The sequence below is a fragment of the Haliaeetus albicilla genome, chromosome 10 (assembly GCF_947461875.1).
Source record: "Haliaeetus albicilla chromosome 10, bHalAlb1.1, whole genome shotgun sequence".
Classification (NCBI taxonomy): Eukaryota; Metazoa; Chordata; class Aves; order Accipitriformes; family Accipitridae; genus Haliaeetus; species Haliaeetus albicilla.
In genome coordinates, this window is record NC_091492.1 from 31,695,045 (window position 1) to 31,721,546 (window position 26,502).

General features: G+C 44.2%; 1 protein-coding gene across 5 annotated transcripts; it reads right to left on the bottom strand.

The window, feature by feature from the left end:
• Window positions 1–131: 131 nt before the first annotated feature.
• CCDC92 (coiled-coil domain containing 92) lies at window positions 132–21,740 on the bottom strand. Of its 5 annotated transcripts, none has more exons than XM_069794835.1 (4): window positions 21,716–21,740; window positions 4,803–4,949; window positions 4,383–4,424; window positions 132–2,977 (listed from the first exon to the last, which is right to left on the bottom strand). In XM_069794835.1, exons 2-4 carry the CDS (start codon window positions 4,930–4,932, stop codon window positions 2,202–2,204), a joined length of 948 nt encoding a protein of 315 aa, XP_069650936.1. In that variant the 5' UTR covers window positions 4,933–4,949; window positions 21,716–21,740; the 3' UTR covers window positions 132–2,201. The 5 variants fall into 5 exon arrangements, with proteins under 5 accessions (XP_069650936.1, XP_069650933.1, XP_069650932.1 ...); XM_069794832.1 differs by lacking the exon at window positions 21,716–21,740 and adding an exon at window positions 20,274–20,300; XM_069794831.1 differs by lacking the exon at window positions 21,716–21,740 and adding an exon at window positions 20,091–20,267.
• Window positions 21,741–26,502: the final 4,762 nt, after the last annotated feature.

The following is a 26,502-nucleotide window of genomic DNA, read 5'->3' on the forward strand; positions in this document are numbered from 1 at the left end:
CAATAAACACATTTGAAGAGGAAAGTGTTTTTCATAATTTGTATTTCCTTTTAGAGAGGCTCCAAGCTGGTCTATGTATACGAAAGAGGTAATAAGTTAGTCTTGCACACACAAAGACCGAGGTTTGCCTGTATAGTTGTAAGAAATGTTTTTAATTGCCCAAAGCATCACTTCTGCTGCGCTTAGAAGTGGTGCCTTCCATCATCCTTGAACAAGTGGCAGGGTAGATCAGTCATACAGTAGATCGCCATAAAAATATGGCAACAACCACCAAAAAAAACCCAAACCCACTGCTGGTTAATGCAATACATTTAAAAATAGTAAACCACAGAATAACAAACTTTCTTTAACCAACCATTTTCAGGAACACAGCTGTTCCCTATCCCTCCCCACCATTCACGTAAGAAATCCTACCTACCCACACAACCAGCAAGGCATAACACTGAAGAGTGTCTCTTGGGCATCACAACAGCAAGTGACCGAGTTGTGAGGGTGCACAGGCACGAGAGGCCTCAGGCTACAGGGTGTTCAAACCCTCTCTGACTCGGAACAACCCTGCTGTAAGTTGTCATGCTGCACAGGAAATTTAGCAGTACCACAGTTAGGGAGAACAGCTTTTGTCATCCTGCCAGTGCCTTTGTGGGGGAAGCTGACAGATAGCGATCCAAGGCTCCAGTGGGAGACACACACCAACACACAGCTGCAGAAAAAGCTTAAGAGGGGCAGACTACAGCTGGCAAGGGGAAGGAAAGAGGGCAGGCAGGGATCCTTCATCAGCTTTCACAGAGAGTATGCGTTCCAAGTTTTTGAAGGCACATCATAAGCTTAGCAGCATTTGGGAGCCATTGTTTCTTGCTGGTCCTACTCAGAGGCTGCAGACAAGAGTGAAGCAGAGGTGAGCTGGAGGTGCTAATCAGAATTTAAGAAAAATGGTCAAATTTGTGCTCCTTTCCCAAAATTACATACGCTCACAGCTCGCAGTATGCCTTTCTTTCCTAGGAAAAAAAAAAAAATTAAAATATAATCGAGTAGTCTAACAGCTGTTGGGTCTATCTGTTGCTTACTAGAAAGGAGTAGGGGAATCAGGGCAAGTGCAAGGCAAGTCCATCCCAATCCACAAGGATAAAAATCAAGGATGCCAGGTTCTCCTCCTGTATGAATTGGTTACATCACTTAAATTTAAACTAAATAATACACACATTTTAGAGGGACAGCTCAGGTTTCTAAGCAGGCAGAAGCCAGCACTGTCTGATGATGCCCAGAACAAGACTAAGGTTTTTCAGGAAACAAAAATAATCCCTTTACAAAAAAGTGCAGGTTAGAGCATAAAGAACCATTTCCATATTGGATAGCCAGTTACATTTTTCTCCCTGGAAAAGTTGCTCTGAGCCAGTATGGAAGGTGCTACAAGTGCAGTGTACTGACTAGTGTAACAAACAGGTGTGATGGAGCCATTCAATTTAAAAAAAAAAAGCAAACACCCTCCCCCCCCAACCAACCCAGTGTTTATACTCTTTCTATGAGGATCATTAACCCTTTAAGAGTGCTTTATTCCCTTCCCCCCAGTTTTTACTTAAACAAAGCCACAAACCAAAGGATTTAGGATTAATCAAGTAATGCTTGCTGGGACTCTCAGGAAACTATGAGCACAATTTGCAAATCGAGAGCATGTGCTATATGGAGGAAAAGATGTCCTTAGTTCATTTTAAAGTGTACGTACATCTGCACTATTGTCAATGCTACTGTGAGAAAGGCTTTGTCATGGAGATTAGTGTTTGTGTATGAAGTGCTTACATCATACACAGTGAAGACAAAAGAACCACTGATAGTTCAAATGTTAACAAACAGCCAGTACATACTGCTGCAGGTTTATAGTTAAGTTTGTTTTCACTAATATTGATTAATAACACAGCCTGCAGCCTGTGCCTTTGTCCACACGTGTAGCTACAATAAATGGAGCAGTGCTCAGAAGCAAGCAGTCAGGTACCCCTGATTTGGCCACAGCATTTAGTAGTTATATACCTTGCCATATGAACACAGTCCTATTAGGTTTCATTAGAGGAGCATAATCTATCAATGATGTATCTGGAAGAAGTTTGGCATGCAGGGGGCATCAAAAGAAACTTTACTGCAGGTGCTATTTATCCTACAGGATCACAGTGCATAAACAGCAACAGAGTAGAGCATTTCAGTGATTTTACTCAAACAGTTCTATCTGTCCCTGAGTGCTTTCTGACCGCTTTGCTTCCATGGACCTGATCCACTGCCAGCGTTTCAACCTCCGGCTGAGGCTGGGATGGCGCGACATGGTGGATGCGATGCGCCACCCCAATGTGTGCCTTGTGCGGCTTCTCTCGGGCTGGGCTGTGCGATTCACCAGATGCACGATCTGAAGCAATAGGTGGAATAACTAACGGCCTCTCCTTAATAAGATGTACTTCTGCCGTTTCCCTGGCCAACAGAAACGGAGTGGGATCAGGCATGGCATCCACGGGCTCTCTTAACAGCAGCTTCCGGCTATCCGACCCTATTCTGTAGGCCTCTTCAAACTCGGGGTTGAGTGGTGTCGACAGACTCTTCTTCATTCTGCGCCGCGGAGTCTCCGGCAGTTTATCTTTGGGAGGGGACGGCTTATAGTTGGACAACACAGGACTGCCAGAAGGGGTCCCCTCCGAAGTCCCACTTGAACTCATCAGCTTCTTCTTAGTTGCATGCAGCTGAGAAGTTAAGTAAGCAATAGTGCTCGCTCTCTGCTCTAGTTCACTTGACAACATATTGAGCTTATGGCTTTTCATTTTTAATTCTTCCAAATACTTCTTTTCTCTTTCTTTAATAGTGTTTTCCAGCACCATTATCATCGCATTCTTTTGCTCAAGTTCTTTCAATAATTCATTATTTTCAGCCTCTTTGACTTTCAGCTGAGCTTCAAGATCTTCACACTTTCTTTTGAGTTCATCACTTCTTGAAATACCATTTCCTAGAAGAATAGGAAAAGCAGAAGTGTTTCAAGTTAACAATAGCCAATAAATAAAATAGTGCAATAGGGTTCCTTTTGCCATCCCAAAGCCATGACAGAAATCCCAAAGACTAACTTCAGCTAATGCTCTTAAAATTACTTCATCTTCAGAAGGACTAGGACAGCTTTTAAGGAAATGATCAGGAGCTAGTGCCACTCACATGGTTTAATAGTGTTGATACTAAGTAGAGACATTTCACATATTCTGGGGAACAAAGATTACAGAAACCGTGCTTGCTGAACTTGCTCAAAACTGGAGCCATTTTGCAAATCCTCTGCTTATTAAGAGCAGCTTTTCCCACTGCAAATGCCAGACTGGCTGGTAAGAGTGACGGAGATGCTGTCACAGCTCACCAGGAAGACATGCTCAGGCTTTAGCTTCACCCCTCCATGGGCAGCTGAAGCCCATGACTCTAAGGCAGAGGCGCACCTTGTCACTAAGGCTTTGCTGCTGCAGAAGTCTCTGTGGGGATTAGGTGGTCCCAGCCTGGCTGCCTTCTCTTCACATCACCCTGTAACACTAGGGGTTCTTGCACCGCTGAGGACACGCCATCAGGAACAGGCGGGCTGACCCATCTCAGCACCCCTGCCCTCACGCCATAGGGCCTGTGGGGCAATTTTGTCACTCTTCCCCTGGTTATTAGAGCCGGACAGCTTCCCAACTGTGTAGCAGAGACCAGCAGCCTGAACATCTCCACTAACAAGCACCCTGTGTCGCAGGGCTATTGACTATGAAGCATTAGGTGTTGTCCCCTCCACACTGGGCAGTGTCTGAGCTTGGCACAGCATCAACTCAGTGGCATCACTGATACATCACCTACTCTGAAAAATCCTGTGATGAAAAGCATCTGAGCAACATTGCAATATCAAGAAATAATGTTGAGCACATGCAAAGCTGCTCAGCTGCTTTGCTAAATTTGCCCATGTTCCTTCTTATCCACAATACATAGAGTGTGTGTGTGCGCGCGCGCGCGTATATATATATATATATATATATAAGCTTTGTGGTGCAATTACAGTACCAGCTAAGTTTTAATAATAGGCTCACTCTCCTGCCCCATGCTCCCATATAGCATGCAGGGAACTGACTGTCCAGCAAGAGAGAGAGGAGTCAGCAGTTCTACACTCTGTTCCTGGCTCTTTCAAAAATTCCCTGGGTGACCTTGGTAAAGAACTCGTGAATTTACTTCATAAATAACAGTAAGTCTGGAAAGTAGAAAACTACTCTTATACCTTTAGAATTTATAAAGTCAACATCCCAAGGGCTAAGTATTCTCACCTACTTGTAATGGAGAAAATACAAACATTGAAAAAGATGAGGAAGTTTAACATGACCATTAAAAGAAAAATGCTATGTATTCCTTACCTGACAAGTCTGAACTCTTTACAGTCAGCTCATAGGTTAAATCTGAGGAAAAAAGTTGTTTATTTTTGTTAGAACATCATCATCCACCCCATACACCACCTGGTGAGCATGCTTACAATGGCATACTTCAATAAAAATAAAACTTACTCTTCCCCCCCACCTGAAGCAATAATAGATCCACCACAAATTATTAAATCTGTAAACCAACTGGAACTACCAGTGTTGTTTTTTTTTAAATAAAAAAATCCTTGCTTAATGACCACACAGTTGTGTCCCAAGATACATGCTGATCACCCTAAATATAAGGTGGTGGTGGACTTTGTTGCTGAGGTTTCACTGCTGAAGTAGTAAGAAGCAGTTACTCCATTCCTGAGGAAAGAATTAAGCATTGAGTCAGCATTGGCATCCTCTCCCAGCTACCTGTGCAGTGCTGCTGCAGGCGTCGAATCTCAGCATGCAGGCCTTTCAATGTGTTGGCATGTTCTCGCTGGAGAAACAACAGATTCTTCTGGGCACTCTGTAGCTGGTTCTCCAGGTTTGAAGTTGCCATCCTGACATGCAGTTACCCTGTCAGTAAACAGATGTAGAATTGAAACAGCAAGTGATCTTGCACATCCCAAGATCCTCGCTCTACAGCCAGGATTAGCAGGAATAGCTGAATTCTGCTATTAATGAACTGATATGCAATCAAGCAAATGCCACAAAAGGTTTTTCCATTTCATGACTGTTTCAACTAGAAGTGCTCCAAGTTCATAGAAAGCTTAATTATACTCTAGGCCAGAGCAGCATAAGGAATGCATTTGTTTGGAGTTAACACATAGAAAGGATTAACTTCAGACAGACTAAGTCACTAATCCTGTTAGAAGATAAAAGTGGAGTTCTGAGAAATGGGCTAGTATGTCCCTCTGTCTAGTTGGGGGTTTTCCACTTACTTACCTCCAGGGATACAGGAATTAGTAACATCCCTGGACAAGAACAAGGAAGAAAGCACTAAAACACACCATCTCTAAGAGAAATGCAAATGAGAGGGTGTAGCACACAGCTAGGCCTGGTGGTACTGTCATGGATGCAGTTGCTACGGGCCACCTTAGCCAAGATGTGCTCACTGGGACCTGCACAGGAGGAAACTCTGGCTGCTGTTGCGTTTCCTCAGCCGTGCCAGCGCAGGATCCTGTTCCTGGTGCAGGCCCCATGGCACTGGAGACTGGCATCTTGCATGGGCCCCGATGACATGGAACAAGACAGTTGACAAGGACAATGTTTCATTTAAAGAGAAAACAAACAGATTTTTCTTGCTCAGGTTATGAGTACCCCGAAAGCTATTACACCACTAGGTTTTCCTTGCAGAACAGCCTTATAAAACTAGGCCTTGACTACAGCAGTGCTCAGACTCAGAGACAGAAATGGTTAACTGTATGATGCTGGAGAGGTATTATTGAAGAGCCCTGCACTGCCAGTGTTATTGCTGCTCCCGATAAGGCAGCAATGGTTTTACATATACCCACAGGCCAAACTGCTGAGAAACATCTGTCTGGTAGAGCTGGAGATACAGACTCCCAAATGAATTCCCTGATCGAGAGGTAAAAATAGCTCCTCGAAACCAGGCACAGCCAGATGCTTCCTGTGGAGAAGCACACACTGTGCCCTGGGGCTCTCTTCCGTGACATTTAAAGGTGTACCTGGAGGAACATCCAGAGAAGCAGAAACAGGAGTTACCAGGTCCCTAGTGATATCTAGTCACCAAGTCTGTCATGACAGGATTTTGTTTATTGCCCTGTTTCCTAGTGAAATTTCAACTCTAAAATAAGTATACTAATGAGAAAAAGCAACAATGACAGTATGCAATCCTCCTGCTGCTTTCAAAGCACAAAAATCTCTCAGGTATACTTTTAGATCCTGAATTTCACTGTGTGATCATTACCCTGCTCTGCATAAACAGAGCGTGCCATGCTGCTACTGCTGCTACAGGGTGCACGGTGCTGCTCAGCCTACAGCTGGTTTATAGATGCTGCTGGGTCTACATGAGCAGAACTTTCCGGAAACATATGTCCTTAATAACTCCACATTACTACACTTTAAATTTCTTTAGCATGAAAGCTGTCATCCTTGGGGAGCTTTCTGAAAACTCTGGTAAGCCAGCCTTCTCAGGCAGCTCAGGAGCACAATGACAGCACAAAAATAGGTGCACAGACAAATTCTAGAGAGCCAGGCTCATGGGGACACCAGAGTGACAGGCAGTAGCACATACCAGGTGGGAATGACACAAGCCACAGTGGGAGAAATACTTTCTGGGGGACAGAGCAACCCAGGGAACTGTTGCAGCCCCTGTCCTACCACCAGGAGCAAGGAGGAAAGGTTTGTCAAGTGCCTCCGCACACTGCCTGTGCACAGCCAGTGATCTGGCCTGTCAGGGCTGGGAGCCACAGCAGCCCTCTCCTGCTGCCAAGGAGGCGGGAGACTGATAAAGTCGTTAGGATGCCGGGTTAAACACTGCTGATGCCAAGGAGCATTAGCTTTGTCATTACAGCACGAAAGGCTAAATTCAGTTATCTGTGTGGTTTTGTAAAAACAATTACAGTATTTAGGTTACAAAGATAAGTAAAGAATCAGGACTCCCGTTGCCTGGACAACCATCTGCAATGACATTACAACCTGTCTGTAACTGGGGAACCACATGTTGTGCTTAAGACAGACCTTAATTCTGTTCCGTGGCTGCCTCACAGGCACCTTAACAGGTTCGTCTTGCCATGTCAAGTGTTTTCCATTGGGGTCTTTTTGGTATGTAGGTTTATGACAACAATTTGATTCCACAAGTTTAAAACTGGTAGAGCATACACTCAGAGAAAGTAACACACTTTTGTTGTTCCTAAACATAACATAGCCCTGCATTTAATTTTATACTTTTTACTCCCCCTAAAAAAACAGACTCAGTGCTCCTGCACCTTGGTAAAGCACTAAAGCACCGGGGAAGGGGGCAGAAATCACACACCCAGAGCCTTCCTGATTTCATGTGTGACCTTAACTGACATCATCATCAACTCACTTATCCTTACAGAAGCATACATTTGATTGTAAAAAAAAAAATAAAGTGAAGGCGTAAACGACTTTCAAGGAATCCACTGTTGTGCAAGAGGCAAAACAGAGCTCTTGGTTACTTTATAACAGAGATCAAAGATTAAATTCAGTGCTCAAGAAGAATGAGGGTGATGGTGCCAACTTGTGCTTTGTTGAGTGGAACGGGTCATCTTGCAGTCTCCACCATTAGCAAACAAGTGAAAATTATGGACCAAAAACGCTCTAAAAAGAGGTTTCTGCGCTGGCTAAGTAAGAAATAAACCGAGTTGCGCATACAGGCTCTGGCTCTATGACTTCTGAAGAGCGGCTCATCTGAGTCATCACTGCTTTCCACACGCTGGCAGTGGGCGCACTGGGACACTCCATTACTGCTACACTGGTACCCCTCACCGCCCACAGCATCAGAGGACTGTTTGAGGATGGACTACACAGTCCATAGCAATTACTGTGGGGTACCATTACTTTTAAGTATTAGTGATCATTTTAGCTGTGTTACATTTTCAAAGTGACATCATCTTGTTTGCAAAGCTGACTTCAGGCAGACAGAAGCTTTAATCAATCATCCAATTTCTTAAGTGAGCATGATACTCTTACTGACTGAATACGAGAGCAGAAAAAAAACCTGTAAGAGTCCACCCCCACACCATAGCTGGAGCTCAGACTGCATGGTACACTAAGGCTCAGAAGGGATTTTTAATCAAGAAATGTATTTTTTCAAAAGAAACTCTAAGCACTGACAGCACGAGGTGAAAGAATAGCCTACACGTAGTATCCCGAAGCCTTTACTATCACAATGGTTACTAATGGTGGCTTTACACCTGTAACTATAATCTGAACAGAAGATGACTTCATCACCAGCAACAGTGTTTACAACTCAGTCCTTGCAAATAAATGCATTTTTTAAAAACTATTTTCTAGATGTTGGAAAAAGCAGAACAAGGCTGTCACTATTCATCTCCTCAATTGTTTTTTCACCTTGATCTCTTGCATCTTAAAGATCACACTAGAATTACCTACTCTGAAGAAAACAAAATAATAATCAGAAGCAGGCTAGTTTTATAGGCTTAGGAAGAAAATAAAAATTACCAGCACAAAAGCATCATCTTCCCTGCAGCACCGGTAAATTAATCAGTGAGAGCAATTAAATCAATCCACTACGAATTTTAGCTGCAGCCCCTCTGCACTAAGTAGTTTCTCTCCTCGCAGGGCCGACTTTCCCACAAGCCTTCTGCAACCTTCCTGTGCTTTTCTTCCTCACTGCAGCCTGGTTGCCTGCCCATCCTCCCTCCTTTCCTTCAAGGGAAAGGGAAGGCCACGGTGGTAAAGTCACAGCTTCCACAGAATTTATGGGCAGCAGCTTCAGTTCAAACCCCACTCTACCCCACCCAGTCATATCTTTTTAGAGAGCACATACAAACAGTGTGCAATCCATGCACGTGTGTTCTGGGAAACAGCCAAAACCATCTACTGTAAAACCAAGGAAAGGGGAAAGTGCCTTGCATAGACAGTCACTATACAGAGATGCTTTTGCTATGAAATCTGCTTAGAATTGCAGAAATTAGTATTAACAACAATATATTCCAAGGCACTAGTTGCTTTGTACCTATCTTACACCAAATCTTAAAACACAAAATTAGACCTAATATTATTCAAGTCTGAGATTTGGATTAAATTGATTTCAACTGAATATGCATTATCTGTCAACCAAGCTCATTAGCACAATATTAAAAATATTTTTGATTGCTTTTGCAGCCAAACTTATAAGGAAATTTCTATCGCACAAATGAGGGAAGAGAAAGAATTCACATCTGCAGTCTGAAGAGCTCTCAGATACCCCACGTCGTGGTTCAACTCCAACTAAGCACCACGCAGCTGCTCACTCACTCCCCCCACACCCAGTGGGATGGGGGAGAGAATCAGAAAAAAACCCCCAAACTCGTGGGTTGAGATAAGAACAGCTTAATAGAACAGAAAGGAAGAAACTAATAATGATAATAAGAACAATAATAAAATGACAATAATAATAATAAAAGGATTGGAATACACAAAACAAGTGATGCACAATGCAATTGCTCACCACTCTCTGACCGATGCCCAGTTAGTTCCCGAGCAGCGATTCCCCCCAGCCCCACTCCCCCCAGTTTATATACTGGACATGATGTCACATGATATAGAATATGCCTTTGGCCAGTTTGGGCCAGCTGCCCTGGCTGTGCCCCCTCCCAACTTCTTGTGCCCCTCCAGCCTTCTTGCTGGCTGGGCATGAGAAAGTGAAGAATCCTTGACTTGGTGTAAACACGCCTTAGCAACAACTGAAAACATCAGCGTGTTATCAACATTCTTCTCATACTGAATCCAAAACATAACACTATACCAGCTACTAGAAAGAAAATGAACTCTATCCCAGCCGAAACCAGGACACCACAGATCACCTGCATTTCACCCAGTTCTAAGTTCAGCAATATTTTTCCCCGTAGGAACTTTTTAAGCCAGTGCCTAACTAAAAAGCTGGCCAAACTGCCAAAGCAGAAACCAGATAAAGAGAAAATATTTCTCTTTCTAGAATAATATCAAATTGTTTTATGCCCCTAGAGCTAATACAAGTGAATTGGACACAAAAAGTTAGAAAATATGGTTAGAATATACAGTAAGTTAGGCCAACAACCTAGCCAATTAATTTGTTGTTGGGCAAGCTTACCAAACAGGCCATTTCTGAAGATCAGAAACGGGGTTAAAAGGAGGGAAAAACCCTCTCAGCATGACATCACAGAATTGCTCTGGCGATTGTTCTGCTTTTGGGTCAGACACCTGAATAAAGATTACCCTAAAGAGCCTGGCAACACCACATTACATATTTTGTAAAGGGACAGAACCTGAGAGAGAAGTAGACATCCTGGCTGCGACCGTCCTGGATGCTCACATCCACGATGCTTCCGCAGGACAGAGCGAGAAGGGACATTACTTGTGCTATTTGTTGTCCAAATTGTTATGATTTAGTGTGATTATGCTCTGAAAAAGCCCACCCAAATAATGTATTTCAATTTAAAGCATACTGGCTGAAAACAGTGTTTTGTGGGGTGGTGGTGGTTTTTTTGTTTTGTTTAAAGAAGTAGCAGCATGAAAATATGCTGATTTATGACTGAAAAGTCATTTTATACAAATAGTTTTCTTTGAATAATTGGATTATTAAAACACTGAAGGTTTTTATTTCATTTTCTGCACTTACAGTCAGTTTGCATATTTTGTACATTTCATAGCATTTTACAACTAATCAACTTCCTTGTTTATTTAGGTCATGTAAAGGTCAAAGGACACCATGCAAAAAATATAAACTAATTTTTAAAGCCAAAACCATTGACAACTGTTACAAAGTTAAACCATGGATTGAAACTTGGAAAAAGCTATTATAAATTAACAGCACCCCTTTAACTCTGCATTCTCAGGTGTACCATTAGTGAAAGCTACTATGATTGCATAAAACATTTTATTATGTTAGTCTCAAATTTGTCAGCAGCTCATAGGATATGATGCAAGTGAGACCTACTGACCCATGCAGTCAGAAAGTTTTTTTTAAATAGGAATAGACTGGGGAGATGTAATGAAAAAGAAATAAATACATTAAAATTAATTAATAGTTTCTTTTAATACAAGTCAGTGAACATTTTCCCACCACTTCCCTATGCAGATGCTTTGAATTCATTCCAGGGAGTTTGGTTAGTGGGATTTACAGCTACTCCAAGTTCCTTAACAATTCTTAACCTGCTGTTTCTTGGTGCATAGCACTGAGCCACAAACCACATCAGCTCTCATGAGCAGCTGAGATTTTATACAAAACATGGTCTTGAGAGGGGTCAGTCTAAGGAAAAATAAAAGAAATCTATTCAGGTACGTCTCCCATTGGGGTTTCAAAGAGGAAATCCTATAAAGCAGTTCTGGGATTGCACTAACCTGATTTCATCTCCTGCTCTCTGAAACAAGAAAGAATGTGCAGCCAAGAATAAGGCTACGATCAAGAAGCACAAGAGAAATAGCAAAATGCAGAAGTCAGCTGAGCCCTTAGCAGCCCAGATGAGCACTCTTCACTCTCTCACCATGGAAATCAGTGGGACAGCTCTCAAAGCAACCAGTCTCTGGCTGGATTTCATCAGATAAATTAAGCCAATGCTGGCGAGAAAACTGTAACTGCATACACCACAGAACAGTTATGTCACTATGGTTTTTCCCCCTTTCTCCTTGTCTCCAAAGCAACTTTAAAAAAAAAGAGTTTGCTATGTTCTTATACAAAAGGAATTGTGCAATGCAGAGCTGGGCAAACTCCCACTAGGCATGCATATGTCATTTGATAAGGACGATAAAACATTAAAAGGGGCATTGCAGTGTTCCAACACTGCAATGGTAACACACCTCCTCTTTCACAGTAAGACTCATGCTAAACACCAACAGTGTCCAACCTGTCACAGTTACACAAGCTTTATCTGGATGGTATGCTGCATTCAACCCTCAAAACATGCAAAATTTCTCATTTCTCAGGATCACCACCATCACAAAATGTTTCTAGATAGGCTCAAAGATTGAGCCTCAAGTCCTCCAAACAATGGATTCATGATTTCTCTTGAATATAGTCTAGGAGGAACAAATGGAATGAATTAAACAGCATTCCCTTGGGAACATTAACTGCAACACTTTAATCCTTGCTGCACCTACCTAAGCCCTCATTTTCCAGTAAAGTGGAGAAGGTAAGTTAAATTAACATTTTGGTAAGCCCATCTTAAAAAGGAACTGCTCCATCTCTTATACAAGTGCATGTTCCCTTATAAAGGCAACGAAAATAAATAAATCTTAAATTGAAAATGAATAATATTTAACAAGAGCTTCCAAAATGCACCTCATCACATGCTCACCTTGAACAACTGCTACATTTTAAACAGCCAAATCTTGCCTTGCAGATGATGTGCAGGCTCCAGGCCTTTTCTGATCTTAAGTATTTGGACAGAGTTCAAAATATTTCAAAGCAGTGAGCATCTGGCTGTGTATTAGGTACCTTTGCACTAAATCAGAGCATCTCTATACCCTGTTGCAAGATAAGAGGAGGGAGATGCTAATCTATGACTTTAGACACAGTCCAAAGGAAGCTGCTGGAATGAAGCCCAAACAACCGTAGTTATTTAACATTTTCATTCCTGTTTGGTATCCACTAAACAAAACAGAATAATCTCCTTTTACATGGATGGGGTGACTATCACCTGAGAAGCTGCTTTAGATCCCTGCCAACACATATCCAAATCTTCTTGAAACATGTATGGGGCAGGCAGGCATTTTCCTCTCAACTGGTGTCTAGCCAGTGCCCCCTCAAAACATGACAAAAGCTGCCAAAATGCTTTTTGTATGCTGTACAAAATACAATTTCAAGAACTAATTAAGGACACAGGAGTTTTCTCCTAAGAACCTTCAAAGTCTTAGCCAGTCCCCATTTTAAAGACTGTCACTGAACTGACCAAACGTTTCTAAATAATGTAGCTCCAATGATAAAATGCCCATCTGACAGACACTTAGCTGTTCTTTGCTTAGATCAGCTCTCCATCTCTAGAGACATATGCCATTCTCAAAGTGTTTGTTCAGCTTATTTCAAAGGACACAATAAAGGAAACCCTGCAGTCTCCACAGCCAACTCAAGGGCTTTGCTATCTCTCTGCATGGACATTTAAGTCTCCCCACCCCGCAACCTGATACCATTATACTTCTACTAATGTAGACCCAGCAACAATACAGTTTAGTAATAGCCTATCACACAGTTTCAGATTTATGCTTGCCCCTCATTCACCTGTGCATTAGACTAAACCACTTTAACTAGCTCAATATTTCTTGAAGTCATGCTCTTCAGACTATATGCTAGGCCTACACAACCACCTTGTGAAGGTCCTTCCCCTTCTTCAGTGCTCCCTTATCAGCATGGAGTACATCTTACAGCCACAACTCTATCCCCCTCTTCCTCTGCCTTCTGTGTTAAAGTATAACAATACTTAGATGCAATTACTGTCCCAATAACTTGTTTTCATATTCTTATAGTTTGTGTGTTTTAAGCCAAGCAAAATTAGTAGTTCTCTCCTGGAGACAACTGAGGGAAAAAAGGAAATGTGCCACTCTCCTCCCTGAGGAAGGATATGATTTTGCTTTCTCAGCTCCTTTTCTATTTCTACTGCTTTTCGATGCTATTTTACTCAGTTGTTTCTCTGCCTGGCTTCCCCTTCATTTTCTGATCAGAGATTCTGCAGACTCGTTCCAGTTAACCTCTGCAATGTTCCTGAGGAAGCACAGGTTTTACTGTTTTACTAAGAAAATAATTTTTTGTTACTCCTACAGTGATTGGTATGGCAGCAGGAAGAATAATTAAGTGGACACACTCCTGGTAGCAATGATTTAATTCTTCTAGATGCTCTAAATGAGCAAGCTGGTACTTTGCACAGAAATTGCTGACCGCTTACATGCCCGACTGTCTACCTGAAGTCACAAGGACTGACAGGAATAATTCACATGGAGTTTTCTTTGTCCTTGAGACCACCCAACCCCAGAGCTGTCACAATGGAAGCAGACTAAAAGTAATCAGATGTTAAGATCACTACCATGACAGAGACTATTAGAGAATCAAATCAAATGGTCCTGCAGTGGCATTTTATACGGATACAATTATTCTGACCAATACAAGGGTATCCAATGGTATGGCTGTACAGCTGTCAAGAAGAAATAGCTTACTCTGGCAGGAAACACTGAAAATGACCTAATTTGGGCATAATTCACTTTAGGGAAACAAAGAAGGTATCATCTAGATAACACCAATTACTTCAAAAGAACCCCTTTAACAATCATAAGTCCATGTAATTTTTATAAAGTGACAATAAAAGCCCTCATGACTAAGGCTACATCATAATTTAGAGGAACAGGTTGGTTCTCTTCTGCTTTCTAGCACACACTCCTATTTTATTCACCCCTTCATTCTGAGGACAAAATGGTTTGTTATTTTAATACAACTTCCATCAAAGCCACAGAACACAGATCGCACCCCAATCACAACTAGTCAGTTACAATATTGCGAAGATGCATGTTAGTCTTTCTAAGTAAAGCCAATTTCTCGTCAGAAGGGGAATGACAAAAAAATTAATATTCAATTCCCCCAGACTAACACAATATCAATGTTACGCATAAAACCGAGCCTGATTCTCTTTGTTTCAAAGTCATAAAGTTCTCCAGCTTCGGTAAAAGCTGGATCAGGACTTAAGCTAGTAAGGTGGGCTGTGGGAGGTTTTTGTACAATGATATGTTAAGTATAACTTCAAATTCATGCTTAGAAATAATACTATACTATGGAAAAGTCAAGGGTTTTTTTAGATATAAAATATTCATGTATGAACACTTCATCTCCTCTTTTAATTTTATTCTCTATGATCAATAACATGTGAATCGCACAAGAACTCAAAGAAAATGTATTTGTGTCATTTTTAAAAATTTGCCAGTTCTGAAGGCTGCCTGAAACAAACCAGAAAAATTACTATGCTGGATTCACATTAGCAATTTTGTTGGGCAGTTTTCCCCAAAACAGGAAAATAACCTACCACCACACAGACATGCAACTATTTAGCTATCCAGCCTAGCCGTGACTTTGTCTCACCCATTCCAGTTGCATATACTGAGCAAGAATTTACTGTCGCATTTCTGAAATGCTCTGAAATCACCTTCCTGGTCATTCCGTGAACCAGGTCAGGGAATTGGTCCAGCTGAAAAACAAACCCGTTTTTCCACTGGCTATTTTTCAGGTGATGGGTTCGCCATACAGCACTGCAGTCACCTGTGCAGCTGTTGGGGAAGGTGGAAAAAAAGAAATAAAAATAAATATATAAATCTGTAACCAGGGCAAGGGGGTGGTACAGGCAGAACTGCTTCCTGCAGCAGCACCAGCTCCAGGCACTCAGCTGAGCTTGAGTTTCTACTGCAAGAACTGCAGAAATTATGATTTTCAGTTTACCTGGAATATTTGTGAAACACATCAAAAGGCACTGAAGCCTTACAGCAAGCTAAATAAATTTGTCCTCCTAGGAGAGATCCATTTACAGAGAACAGCTATTGTAACAGCAGCTCTACAGAACAGCACAACTATTTTTCAGGCAAGTTTAACACGCTGAGGAGTATGCTTTTCTCTAATGCATTCTGTGATGCTGTTTCATAAGCCATTGATTTTATTATTTTGGAACAGCAACTATGATCAAACATACAAAAATTGGTCTCCACTTTGCTAAAGTAAAGGTTTTGAGAGCTGCTGATGAAGAAAATCTAGTGGTGGTGATGACCTATGTCTAAGTCCTTTCTTAAGCAAGTATAAGATTTTTTTTTTAGGTTGGGTTTTTTTTGTGGTTTTTGTTTGTTTGTTTTAAGTAAATAAGATGCCAAAACAAAGATTTCAGACAGAGGTGCTTTATACTCTTGCTTACATAACCCAGGTATCTCAAACTGAGACAATAAAACTGTACACAGCTTAAATCAAGCTTTCATGAGGAATAGAAAGCAAGCAAGCACACACACTTTTATTACAAAGGAAACCTGCCCCTAATGACATCATTCACATGATTTTTTTCACACAGATGGACACTTCCTAAGCTCGACACCTCTGCTCCACAGAGATGCGATTTGTTGCACCTTTTGTGCCCTCCCTCTGAGCACTGACTCAGATTACAAGGAGCTACTGTTCCCTGGCATACTTTCAGCCTTTCTAGAGGCAGCTATCATTCTGTTTAGGGAGAAGCCACGTAATTTTACAGTTTTCAGTCAAGCAAGGTTTTTAAATAACATTGATCTTAAATCCTGTCTCTCACTAAATAATTAAGACCAACAAGCAGCAACATATTTTAACATTTTAAATACAAACCAAAGGTTTTCTGGGAGTGAAATGAGAGCAAACATCCTCCTCAATAGCAGGAAAGAAAGAGCAATCCAAATAAAAGGCTTTTTTTCAAGGATTATTTAAACCCAAACAACAGTTTGGAGAAGTTCTGATACACTCCAAGGACACTGTTTTTCACAATATTTTGTCATGCCTCTAACTTCTAGTAGTAAATAAATGTATCGCTCCCATTTATAGTACCATGCTCTTTAACATCGCCAGGAGAAATGAGCTGCAGATAACCTTAAAACAATATTAGACATATTCACTGATCACATGGAAATACTAACACCCATTACCAGACTGCTGGAGATCCTTGTTTAGAGGAAGACAATTTTTATATCACTGAAAAACGAGCACAGAGACTAGCCAGGCACAAGTTCATTGAAGATACTATGGCCAGATACATAAAGGATGCCGGGTCTTGGCAAGTAAGTGAAGGAACTGGTGGTGAGGTGCAGCAGGTAGCAACCGGGCAGCTAACATGGCTCTATTAAATGCACAACTCATTATCTTCATTTGCTTTTCCAGATGTTGCATTAGACTAGTGTGCAAGAAAGGAGCGGAGAGTTTGTTTCGGTATGCTGCAGATGCAAAGGAAACCAGAGCTCTAGCGATAAGATTTCTGCCTGAACAAAGGGCACCCTCCCCGCCTCAACTCCACCTCGGCTCTGGGCACTCACTACCATTGTTCCCAGGGACAGGACACGCTCTGCCAGAGACTGCTCTGACAATATGGGTTATGGTTACACAATATTAGCTTATTGCAGCATATTTGTATCAATAACAACAGCGTGGAAGCAGCAATAAGGCACACAGACTTACACCTATGCTTTTCAATGTTTTACAGCCACTCACAATGTTTTATTGTGTGCTGCAGTGGACATGAAAGCCAAAGCAGAGACCTTTCATGCAACTTTTTTCTACACCAAAATCCTTAGCTCCTTCCTTCCTTCATCTGTGGTTTTGCTTTTTAAACCAGCAGTAGGAAGAGCTATGCCCCTGTCTAGTCAGAACACACTTAACGATTTCGCCTAAAGCATCGTTATCTGACATGCTGATTTTTCAGTAAATCACTGCTCATCAAAAACCACCACTGTTAGTAACTAACAGACACATACGTATATAGATACACAAATATACAAAGAAATTGTCACTTGTCAGCAAAAAAATTCTTAAGCATTAGGAACTGTTTCAGAAAGATGATGTCTCTTCTCTGTACAAAGTAAACTACAATTTGTTACATTTTTTTAAACTTTACTATGAAAAATGAGGTTAAACATGAACTTGAGTAAAAAGATGAATTACGTAATAGTATTCTGTTTACAAAAGTATTGCAATACATTATGAATCCTGAGAATATAAAAGCAATCCTTCAATGTTTTGCTACTTTAAAACACCATTTTTTTAAGCCATAGAAAAGTAATGAGACACTTGGAAATAAGAGTCTAACACACTAGCAAAAGTAAACCTGCAAACTAGTTCATTGCAACTGTATTCCCTCTATTACACTGTTTATAATGTTCAAGAAATATTTTAGGTTATATTATGGTCCACGTTCTGGAATAATAGCACTGGGGAGTTTTTCTTCTGCTTACTGCTGTTAAAGGATTGACTAACATAGTAGATCTGCATGAGCAAATATATTGTCCTTAATACCTAGAGCCTCTTGAATTAAGGCACACAGAGGAAAAGCTGGATTTTTGTCACTCCAATGACAAAATGCATTAAAAAAAATCGTTTTAAAGCCCTGAAAGTATGCAATTATATCTGAAATCTGAAGTAAAGGAAGCAACTTTAAGGAATGAAACAAGATTGCTATTCTAGAGTTTGCAACAACTACTGGACTGAAAACTACATACACCATTTGGACTGGTCATAAGACCTTTGTCTTTCCTAAGCAGATGGTCAAGGAAACTTTACAGATATACTAAGCAGAAGTATGGTAATAGGATGAAAACAAGTCGTGATGTGTCAGTGTGGCCAATATTCTTTTTTCTACTTAAGCAATGGATACTTTCCTCTGTTATGACCTCCTGATCTTTGTTGTTTCACTAAAAACGACTGCTGGAACCTCTGCACAACCAAAAGCTTGAAAAATTAACAATATTACAACTCTGCCATTATCTGCTTATAAAGCACTTGCTTTAAATAGTCAAATCAAAAAGCAACGTGCAGTTTAATAGCATAAATGTCTGTCTCCCAGAGGTTCATAGTAAAGCACTCCAGAACTACATTCACTAATGAGCAAGTTATATGGAAAAAGGCACTGTATTTACAGTCACATCCATTTGGGGTTTTGGGTTTGTTTTTTTTTTTTTACATTAAGAAGCATAATTTATATTGCAAAGGCATCAATAACGCTTTTTAAGCTTAAGCATCTTACCATCTAGGCAAAGCCAACAAGTACCCTGGATGCTTCTTATGTACCTGCAATGCAGATCAAAATGGACAATTCCACCCTCAGGGCTGCCTCAGCTTCTGTGTTTTTATTTACCTTCACTGTCTCAGCTTTACACAATTTAATAAGGCAAATTCAAATGCATACCACTGTCCGTGGTGGGAAGGGCCCCTCCTTCATCCCTGCTGTCCCACCCCACGTCCAGCATAGGGAAACAGCATCTATGCGGCTGGAAGAATCTGCATGTCTGAGGACGCCCTGCACTTCTTTGCTGCCATATCCACAAGCGACAGGCATTCTCCTCAGAAGGAAAAAATCTCCTCGTCTCAAATGAGGATTACTCCCTACCCACTCTAAAATGTACACCATCCATCCATCCACCTTCTCTTTCCAGGACCCGTATTACTCATGAAAATGACACTGTTGTCGCTTTCTAAAGTGAAAACATACCATACAAAAGGAGACTGTGAAGGATGAAAGAGGATGTGAGGTAAAACCTGCCCCAGTGGGTGTGAGGGGGAGTCAGCAGCTCCCCTGAAGCCTATCCGAATTGTGCAGACGGATGCTGGGGAAGGATGTGAATGGGCGGACTGCTCTCTCCTGAGCTAGGATACATTCCCAACCAGAAATGAAAGAAGCATCCTTACCCTCGAGCCAGCAGAAATGGAAAGATAAGGGGTAAAGTGAGCTGCAGGACAAACCCCTTTTCTCCTCTGCTGCTCTAGTGACCAGAAAAAGGGCCTTTTACGCTCTTAGGAGAGATAAGGCGGCACGTTGGTCCAGCGCCAACACACCCTCGGCCAGGCAGACGGCTGCAGGAGTGGCCCATCCCACACACCCAGCTCTGCTCTTCGCAGCCCAGGCGGGCTGCCCTCGCCCCACCGCCGCGGCGGTGGGCAGGAGACCTTTCTCCCCAGAGGCTCTGCTTTTCCAGGACCGCGACCACCCCTCCTAACGAGAGAGGGGCCAGCGGGGTGCCCCGACACCCCTGCCCGCCGCCTTCGGGGCAGGGGGGATGACAGGACCCGACCCGACCCGCCTCACAGTGCCGCGGCGGGCGGGGAGGGTCTCCCCGGCGGGCCCGGCGCCGCGCAGGAGACAGCCGGTGGGTGCCTGTGAGGGGGGAGGAAAGGCCTCACCCCCTCACGGAGCGGCGGTGCCACTAACCCGCCCCACGCCCAGCCCCGGGGGGGATCACGGTGCCCCCCTCAGCTGGCCCGGGGGGGAAGGGACAGCGTGCCGTAACGCCCCCCCCCCGCCCCCTCAGCCGGCCCGGGGCCGCCGCCTCTCCCCGGCCCCTCACCTGCTCAGCCCTCCGCGGCGGTGCCGAGGCGGCTCCCTCCCGCCGCAGGCCCCCACGGGCGCACCGGACCGCCCACCCCTCGCTGCCGGCGGCACTGCAGCCCGGTCAGACGCTGCCGGCGCTCATCGCCCCTCACCACCAGCCCGAAGGAGCCGAGGGGCGCCCCGCGGGGCCGGCACTTACCGGCCGCCGGGTGTGTGTGTGTGGGGGGGGGGGGGAACCGGGGGCGGCGGCGCAGGCGCAGGTGCGGCTGCGGCAGCCCGGCCCGTCGCTATGGCAACCGGGGGGGGGGTCAGCGCTGTCATCGGCCGCGGCCTTATCCCCGCCCACGGGAGGCGGGGGAGGGGGGGGAGGGAACGGGGACGCGTGCGCCCGCCCGCCCCGCGCGCTCGGGAGCGGAGAGCGCGTGCGCTCACCTGCCGGCGCGCGCGCAGGTGTGCGCATGCATGTGCAGGGAGGAGCGTACGCGTGCCCCGCGGGGAGGAGCGCGTGCGTGCGTGCGTGCGTGCACGCGCATGTTGTGCGGGGAGCGGTGCGTGCACGTGGATGCACGTGCGGCAGCAGCATTCGAACGTCGCGCGTGCACATGCGTGCGTGGAGAGGTGCACGCAGGGGTGTGCGTGTGTGTTTGGAGCAGTGCGTGCACGTAGATGCACGCCTGCATGTGAAGCGGTCTGCGTGCACACACACACGTACGTGTGTGTCCGTGCGAAGGAAGGGCGGCGAAGCTGCCGGAAACGTGTCTGTGACCAGAAGTTGCGCGTGCTCCAAAGGGCCGTGACGGTGTCCGTGTGCGGATGCACAGAAAAGAAAGGAGGGAGCCTGGAGCCGGGGGAATTTTTGTGCTGTTGGCAATATGTCGGCACACGTCTCCCTGTGCCCAGACGGTTCTTGGCCACAGGGGCGAGAATTTCCCTGCAAGTGCTCTGAAATGAGCGCAGCAGCAGCAGCAGCACGGCCCCAGCGGAGCAAGCTGCTAGGGGTGGAATTTCTGCAGTCTATCCATTTCTGCACATGCACCTTGGCTCTGCAGTGTCTTTTCTGCATGAATATATGCATGTGACCTCAAACTGCACACCAGCTGGGTAGGTCCTGGATGTGCAGCCGTACGTGGTTGGATATTCTTTGTGCATCTGTATTTTCTGCATAAAACCATGTGGAAGATGATGCCACATGGCACATTCACCGGCATGTGATTATATTTCTGGCAGATGCACACAAGTTCAGACCAACAGTGTGTGCCCTGGCAGACACGCACAGAAATTCCCCCACAATTAATGAGTACAGAAAGGTGAGGGCAATCGGGGCATTGCCCATGACCAGGACATTGCCCCTGCGAGTGGCACACGCAGGAACAGCCTAAGAAGATTTATCTTGCGTGCAGTTCGCACACAGTGTCTTTTCTGTGTTTGTAATGGAAAGAAAATACTTCATAAGGGACTTCAAAATGAAGACAGAAACTTTTTTTTAAAGCAGCCAACAGAAAAGGCTGATTAAAGTTTCTAAAAGTTAGAGATGATAATTTTCTAAGGAAAGAGAAGTACTACACACAACATAGATAACTATTTCACACCTTCACCAAAATCAAATTCAGCGTTAAGCTGCAAGCTGGCGGATCTGCGTACCTTCAACGTGAGTCCGTTGTGTCTGAGGAAACTGAGGACTGATCTACAGATGCTTTGCACTTTGCGGCTCCTAAAGCCAGGGAAAATGAAGCGCAACGTAGCCTGGAGGGAAATATTTTTAAGCAAGCTTATTAGTTCTTAGTCAAAGCTAAGCCCAAAGTCAAAGCTAAGCCCAAAGAAGACCAGTTTTAAATGGGCAGTTAGAAGTGAAAAGACTGGTACAGGAGGAGATTTAAGTGTGTTGGAGCAGTGGGAAGGAGCAGGTTGCTGTGTCCCACCAGCATGGGGTGGGCGTGAGCAGTGTCCCCAGGGCATGTCCCCAGCCTGGGACACAGCTGGTGGCTCCTGCCCCCCCCCCCCCCCAATCCCTCCTTCGAGGCATCTCTGTGCAGCAGCTGCGCAAAGCGAGGCTGAACTCGAGTGCCCGTTTGCAACGTCGGGCAGACATAGAGCAGAGAACAAGCCCTGTCCTGTTCATGCTTTTCCTTCCATTTTATCTCAGATCCATCCAGCTTTTTATATAAAACATAGACTCTTAATTTAGGAACCCGTTAGGTGATGAACTAGTCTGAGAAGCTGATTCAGTTAGGACCTGTGCCAAAAGAGAAACGCATTTGCCATTTGAATCATCCTGGCAGGAAGGACAGAAGGATGTTAAATTCAATATGGATCCCTAATAACCTAACACAGATGAAGGAAAAACCCCTAGCTGTGTTGCTGGAAAGAAAGTGCTTTTTATTAACGGGCCTTAAGATGTGACATTCATAGAACAGAAACATACCCCTGTACCCCACGTAAGGGAAACGTGTTGGAAACCAAGGGATGAAAATACATTCATTGAAATAGTCCCTAAGCATTTTTTCCATGTCCCCCTGTTTTTTCCTGAAGTTTTCAGTTCTGTGAAGTTTCAGCCTGCAAACATCACCCCAATTTGTCATCTTTTAAAAGGCTGCTCTGTTTCAGCAGCAGTATCTGCTGCCCCTCGCCAGGTGAACGGCCCCAGTTTCTTTGTGTTCAAAACGGGAATATCTTTGTCTTGCAGGGTGCTGCGAGCATGGTAATTATGTGTCATTAATATCTGCAAAGCTCTTTAAAAATCCTGAAAAGGAGAGTGCTGTGTAATACAGTTAATTATAGCTCGGTGACTCCTCTTTGCAGAGAGTTGGGCTGGAGGCAGCTCTGGTCCCGATCACAACTCCTGAGCTTTGGAGATGGCCAAGGGTTTTTCTCCAGAAATTCAAATCCCCAATCCATCAAAGTGCAAATGCAGGGCTCTGAGATACAAGCATCTTACAGTAAAATCTCACATTGTTTATGCTCCACCAAAATCAGAGATCACAAAAAGCTATGATACAGTGTGCAGCAGTCCTTAAAGCCCTATGTTCCCTGTGGGTTGTACCCTCTACTGTAATTATCAGTGCCTCATGCAGTTACAGCTTTCTGTGAAAACTGCAGGCATCCTTTCAAAGCCTGGCTCTAAGCAAGCAACCACCCCAGGGTCAGACAGAAAATCCATGGGGAAACTGAGTTAAAATACAGACTTCCTGACTCCCATGCTTTGACAGGATGGGGCAGAAAATCCAGCAAGCAGACTCCAGATCTGAGGACCTCGGAGTCCTGAACTTCGGTTCAAAGACCTCTGTCCCTTCATAGCTTATTCTTCAGCCATATGGTCAAGCTCTGCAGAGCAGGGAACTCCTTGCATGGGTGGATTTGCCTGGATTTGACGGGATGCAATCATCTGCACGGATTGCCAGGACCTTGTTGCTAAGCAGAGTTGCAGGTTGGCCAGTCTGTCTCAGGACCAGCTGAAAAATTGCTCTGATCCCCTGTCACGTAGCCCTGCATGCCCTCTGTGGGCTGGCTTGGCTGCATTGGAAATATGCCACGTTGCTTGCATGAAGCATCTCCGAAGTTTATATATAGAAATAAATCAAGTGGCTGCAAAGCCTGGGCAGACAATGTAATGCCTGTGGAGGAAGGAGGGCTCCCAGCAGCAGCAGCATCTGCCTGCCAGTGCCAGCTCTGGGCTCTTCTCCTCCTTTCCATGCTGTCTGGGAACAGAGAGGGGGACCAGGTAAGAGGATGAGTGGAAATTGGTGTGTACTTGGTGGAGGGGCCATTCGTACTTTAAAAGGCCTATGCTAATTTGTTAACGGGAGATGAGTGCAGGAAGATATTAGGGAGAGGTTAGGGCAAGGCTGATCCTGTCCTGTGTCTGTCTCGGATGATCTGCCTCCTACCCTGTGCTTTCTGTGGTCTTGGGTTTGCTCTCCAGGCTGTACTAGGAACAGGGACAGAGAATTTCCAGGACATCAGAGGCAGGGCATCTTCTCACTCTTGCTGGCTCTTTGCTTTTAAGGTGCCTCTCTCTCCTTTTCTTTTGCTTGCTTTGTTTTTTGAAGAGCACAGATTACAGAGACAGGAGAGAGCAGCAGGCTGCAGAGCTGGAAGCAGAAAAGTTTTATCACCTCTCTTGTGTCGCTGCACACAGGTGTTTTTTCTCTTTGCTGTGCATCTGTAACATCAACATGCACAGCTGGCCACGTTTTGTTTCCGGTAATGCAGCTCTAAATCCAGACACCCTCCACCCTAAAAAGCTAAAAGAGTTACTATTAATTAGATCAGTGTGGCTGAGATAAGAATCTGGGATTAGCTTCACATTCACCCCATCGGGAAGAAGGCTGTGCTGGAGTGGCCGTCTCTCCTTGCAAGCAGGCAGCCCACAGGTTGTTGTGCAAATCCTCTGCTCTCCACAGAGGTGTGCTGGGGGTAGGACAAGGGCAAGTTATTGTGCAGTCTTTCCCAAAGCTTGATGCAGAGTGGGGAACAACAGCCAGGATGAAATTCAACCAAAATGTTAATATCTGAAGGGTGATGTGATCCCTCCCCATTCCAAAAGGGAAGATTTTAAAAATCAGAACCAAATGTACGTAAGTGTGTATGTATACAGAGAGACTTCTATACTAATCCTTATTTAGTACCTTTGCTATTGGACATCCTTTTGGAGAAACATCAGTTAAAATACTCGAGGCCTAATTCTGCTCAGTGACCCTGGCCAAGCCAGCATTCCTCTCGCAGGGCTGTTCTTGAGTGCTGTCTGTGGTCCCTTCACTGCATCTTACCAACAGCCTCTAAGATAATTAGCAGTCATCAGATGAGATCTAATTTTTAACAAACTTCTCCCTGCATGGGAGAGGGAGGGGAAAGCTTAGTGAATGGCAGGAAAAGTCAGTGTTAGGGAGTGACGACAGGTCCTTTTATCATCCTCTGAAAAACAGCAAAATTACCAAGGATTTATTTACAGAAGCTGGGAGAAATAAGGGAGATGCTGTCAGCTCCTTAAGGCAGAGACTGGTTTCAGTTATTGTTTTTCCTTTGTTTGCACAACGCTTACGCCAGTGGGGTTCCTGGTACAAGAGGAAGCCTCCTGCTGCAGAACAAGTAACATCTGATGACAAGTGCTGAAACTGAGACTCAGACATCTATTGAGGAGCAGAACTGGAGAAAGTGGGTCAGGATCCAGGAGATGCCTAATCCAGCCTGATGTCCGGGGTTGGAGGAGCAGAAGGTGGGAGCAGGCTGCTGTGAGGTGCACACACGTCTCTGTGCATGGAGGGGGGTACAACACAGAGATCCTTCTTGCAACTCTGCTGCGGCGTAGCTTACCGCTAATGAAACAGTGCTGAGCAGAGCGTGGTCAGCCATATCCCAAAGGTGGCACATTGGCCTGCATTGCCTTAGCGGTCATTTGCTTCATAGCGGGATGCTCAGGAGCATCAGCGTTTGTTTTTAGTAAAAGAAAGCATCATCTGCAAATTGATCTGCCAGGCCTTGCTCTGGAAGCGCATGCAGGCAGCTCCCTGCAGCAGTGGGCAGACAGGATTTTGCATCCCTGATATCATACATTGCCCAGAAAGCTCATTTAGTGCAAGCTGCCCTTACCTCATCTATTAAATGTGCAAGTGAATCGACCTATTCCGTGAACGTAAAACATTGCTACAATTGCTGGCTGGGAGAAGGCATCAGCCCCTTACTCAGCTCCCTTATCTCCACTTTACCAACCAGACTCTTAGAAAATCCATTATTTTCAGCTTTAATTCATGAGATGGCTGTTAGCCAGAATTCTGTGATTGTACAAACAAGGGCAAATGCAGTTCCCACCTTGAAATGACATCATGGGCCTTTCCCAGGAACCTGGGGAGTAAAGGTTCTCATTTCAATCAGAAAGGGTGCGATTAAGGCCCAGAACAGCTTTCAAAAAACCTCTTCAACTAGGCAGCTAAACTTAGACAATCAGTCCCCAAAGGAAAAAGGCCAAGTTGTGAATAGCCGAAAAATAAGAGAAGAACAAACATTTTTTTGTAGGGCAAAAGAAGACCTGTGACATCTGCTTTTTTTTTTTAAGGCTTTTGCAAAAAAAAAAAAATCTAGTCTCAAGTATATAAGTAATCACTGACAGGTTTATATATGTATGCCCAGGCTCTGCCTACTGTATTCTATCAAAGATCATCAGGAAAAAGGTCAGTGACCTCTATGTTCAGGGAGCAAAATACACATACAGAACCTTGTCTGTTTTGTCAGACCTGCCAGATGTGCTGTAGCTATTACCATGCATTAGCTCTCGTCACATACATTTACACACACGCCATGATTGCTTCCTTTCAAGTCAGTGATAAAGCTGCTTTGGAGAAGCAGATTCGCAGTGGGAGATGTACCCTTGGGCCAAAGAATTGTTAAATTATCAGCATCAAGAAACATACTGCAATGTGACTTGACAGTTATAC

What these genes read in the sequence shown, in the direction of transcription:
- CCDC92 (XM_069794835.1), bottom strand. Translation starts at nt 4,932, where the DNA reads ATGGCAACTTCAAACCTGGAGAACCAGCTACAGAGTGCCCAGAAGAAT. An exon ending in CCTGCAGCAGCACTGCACAG is followed by an intron (nt 4,425 to 4,802) that starts GTAGCTGGGAGA and finishes TTTTTTCCTCAG; the next exon opens with ATTTAACCTATGAGCTGACT. An exon ending in AAAGAGTTCAGACTTGTCAG is followed by an intron (nt 2,978 to 4,382) that starts GTAAGGAATACA and finishes CTATTCTTCTAG; the next exon opens with GAAATGGTATTTCAAGAAGT.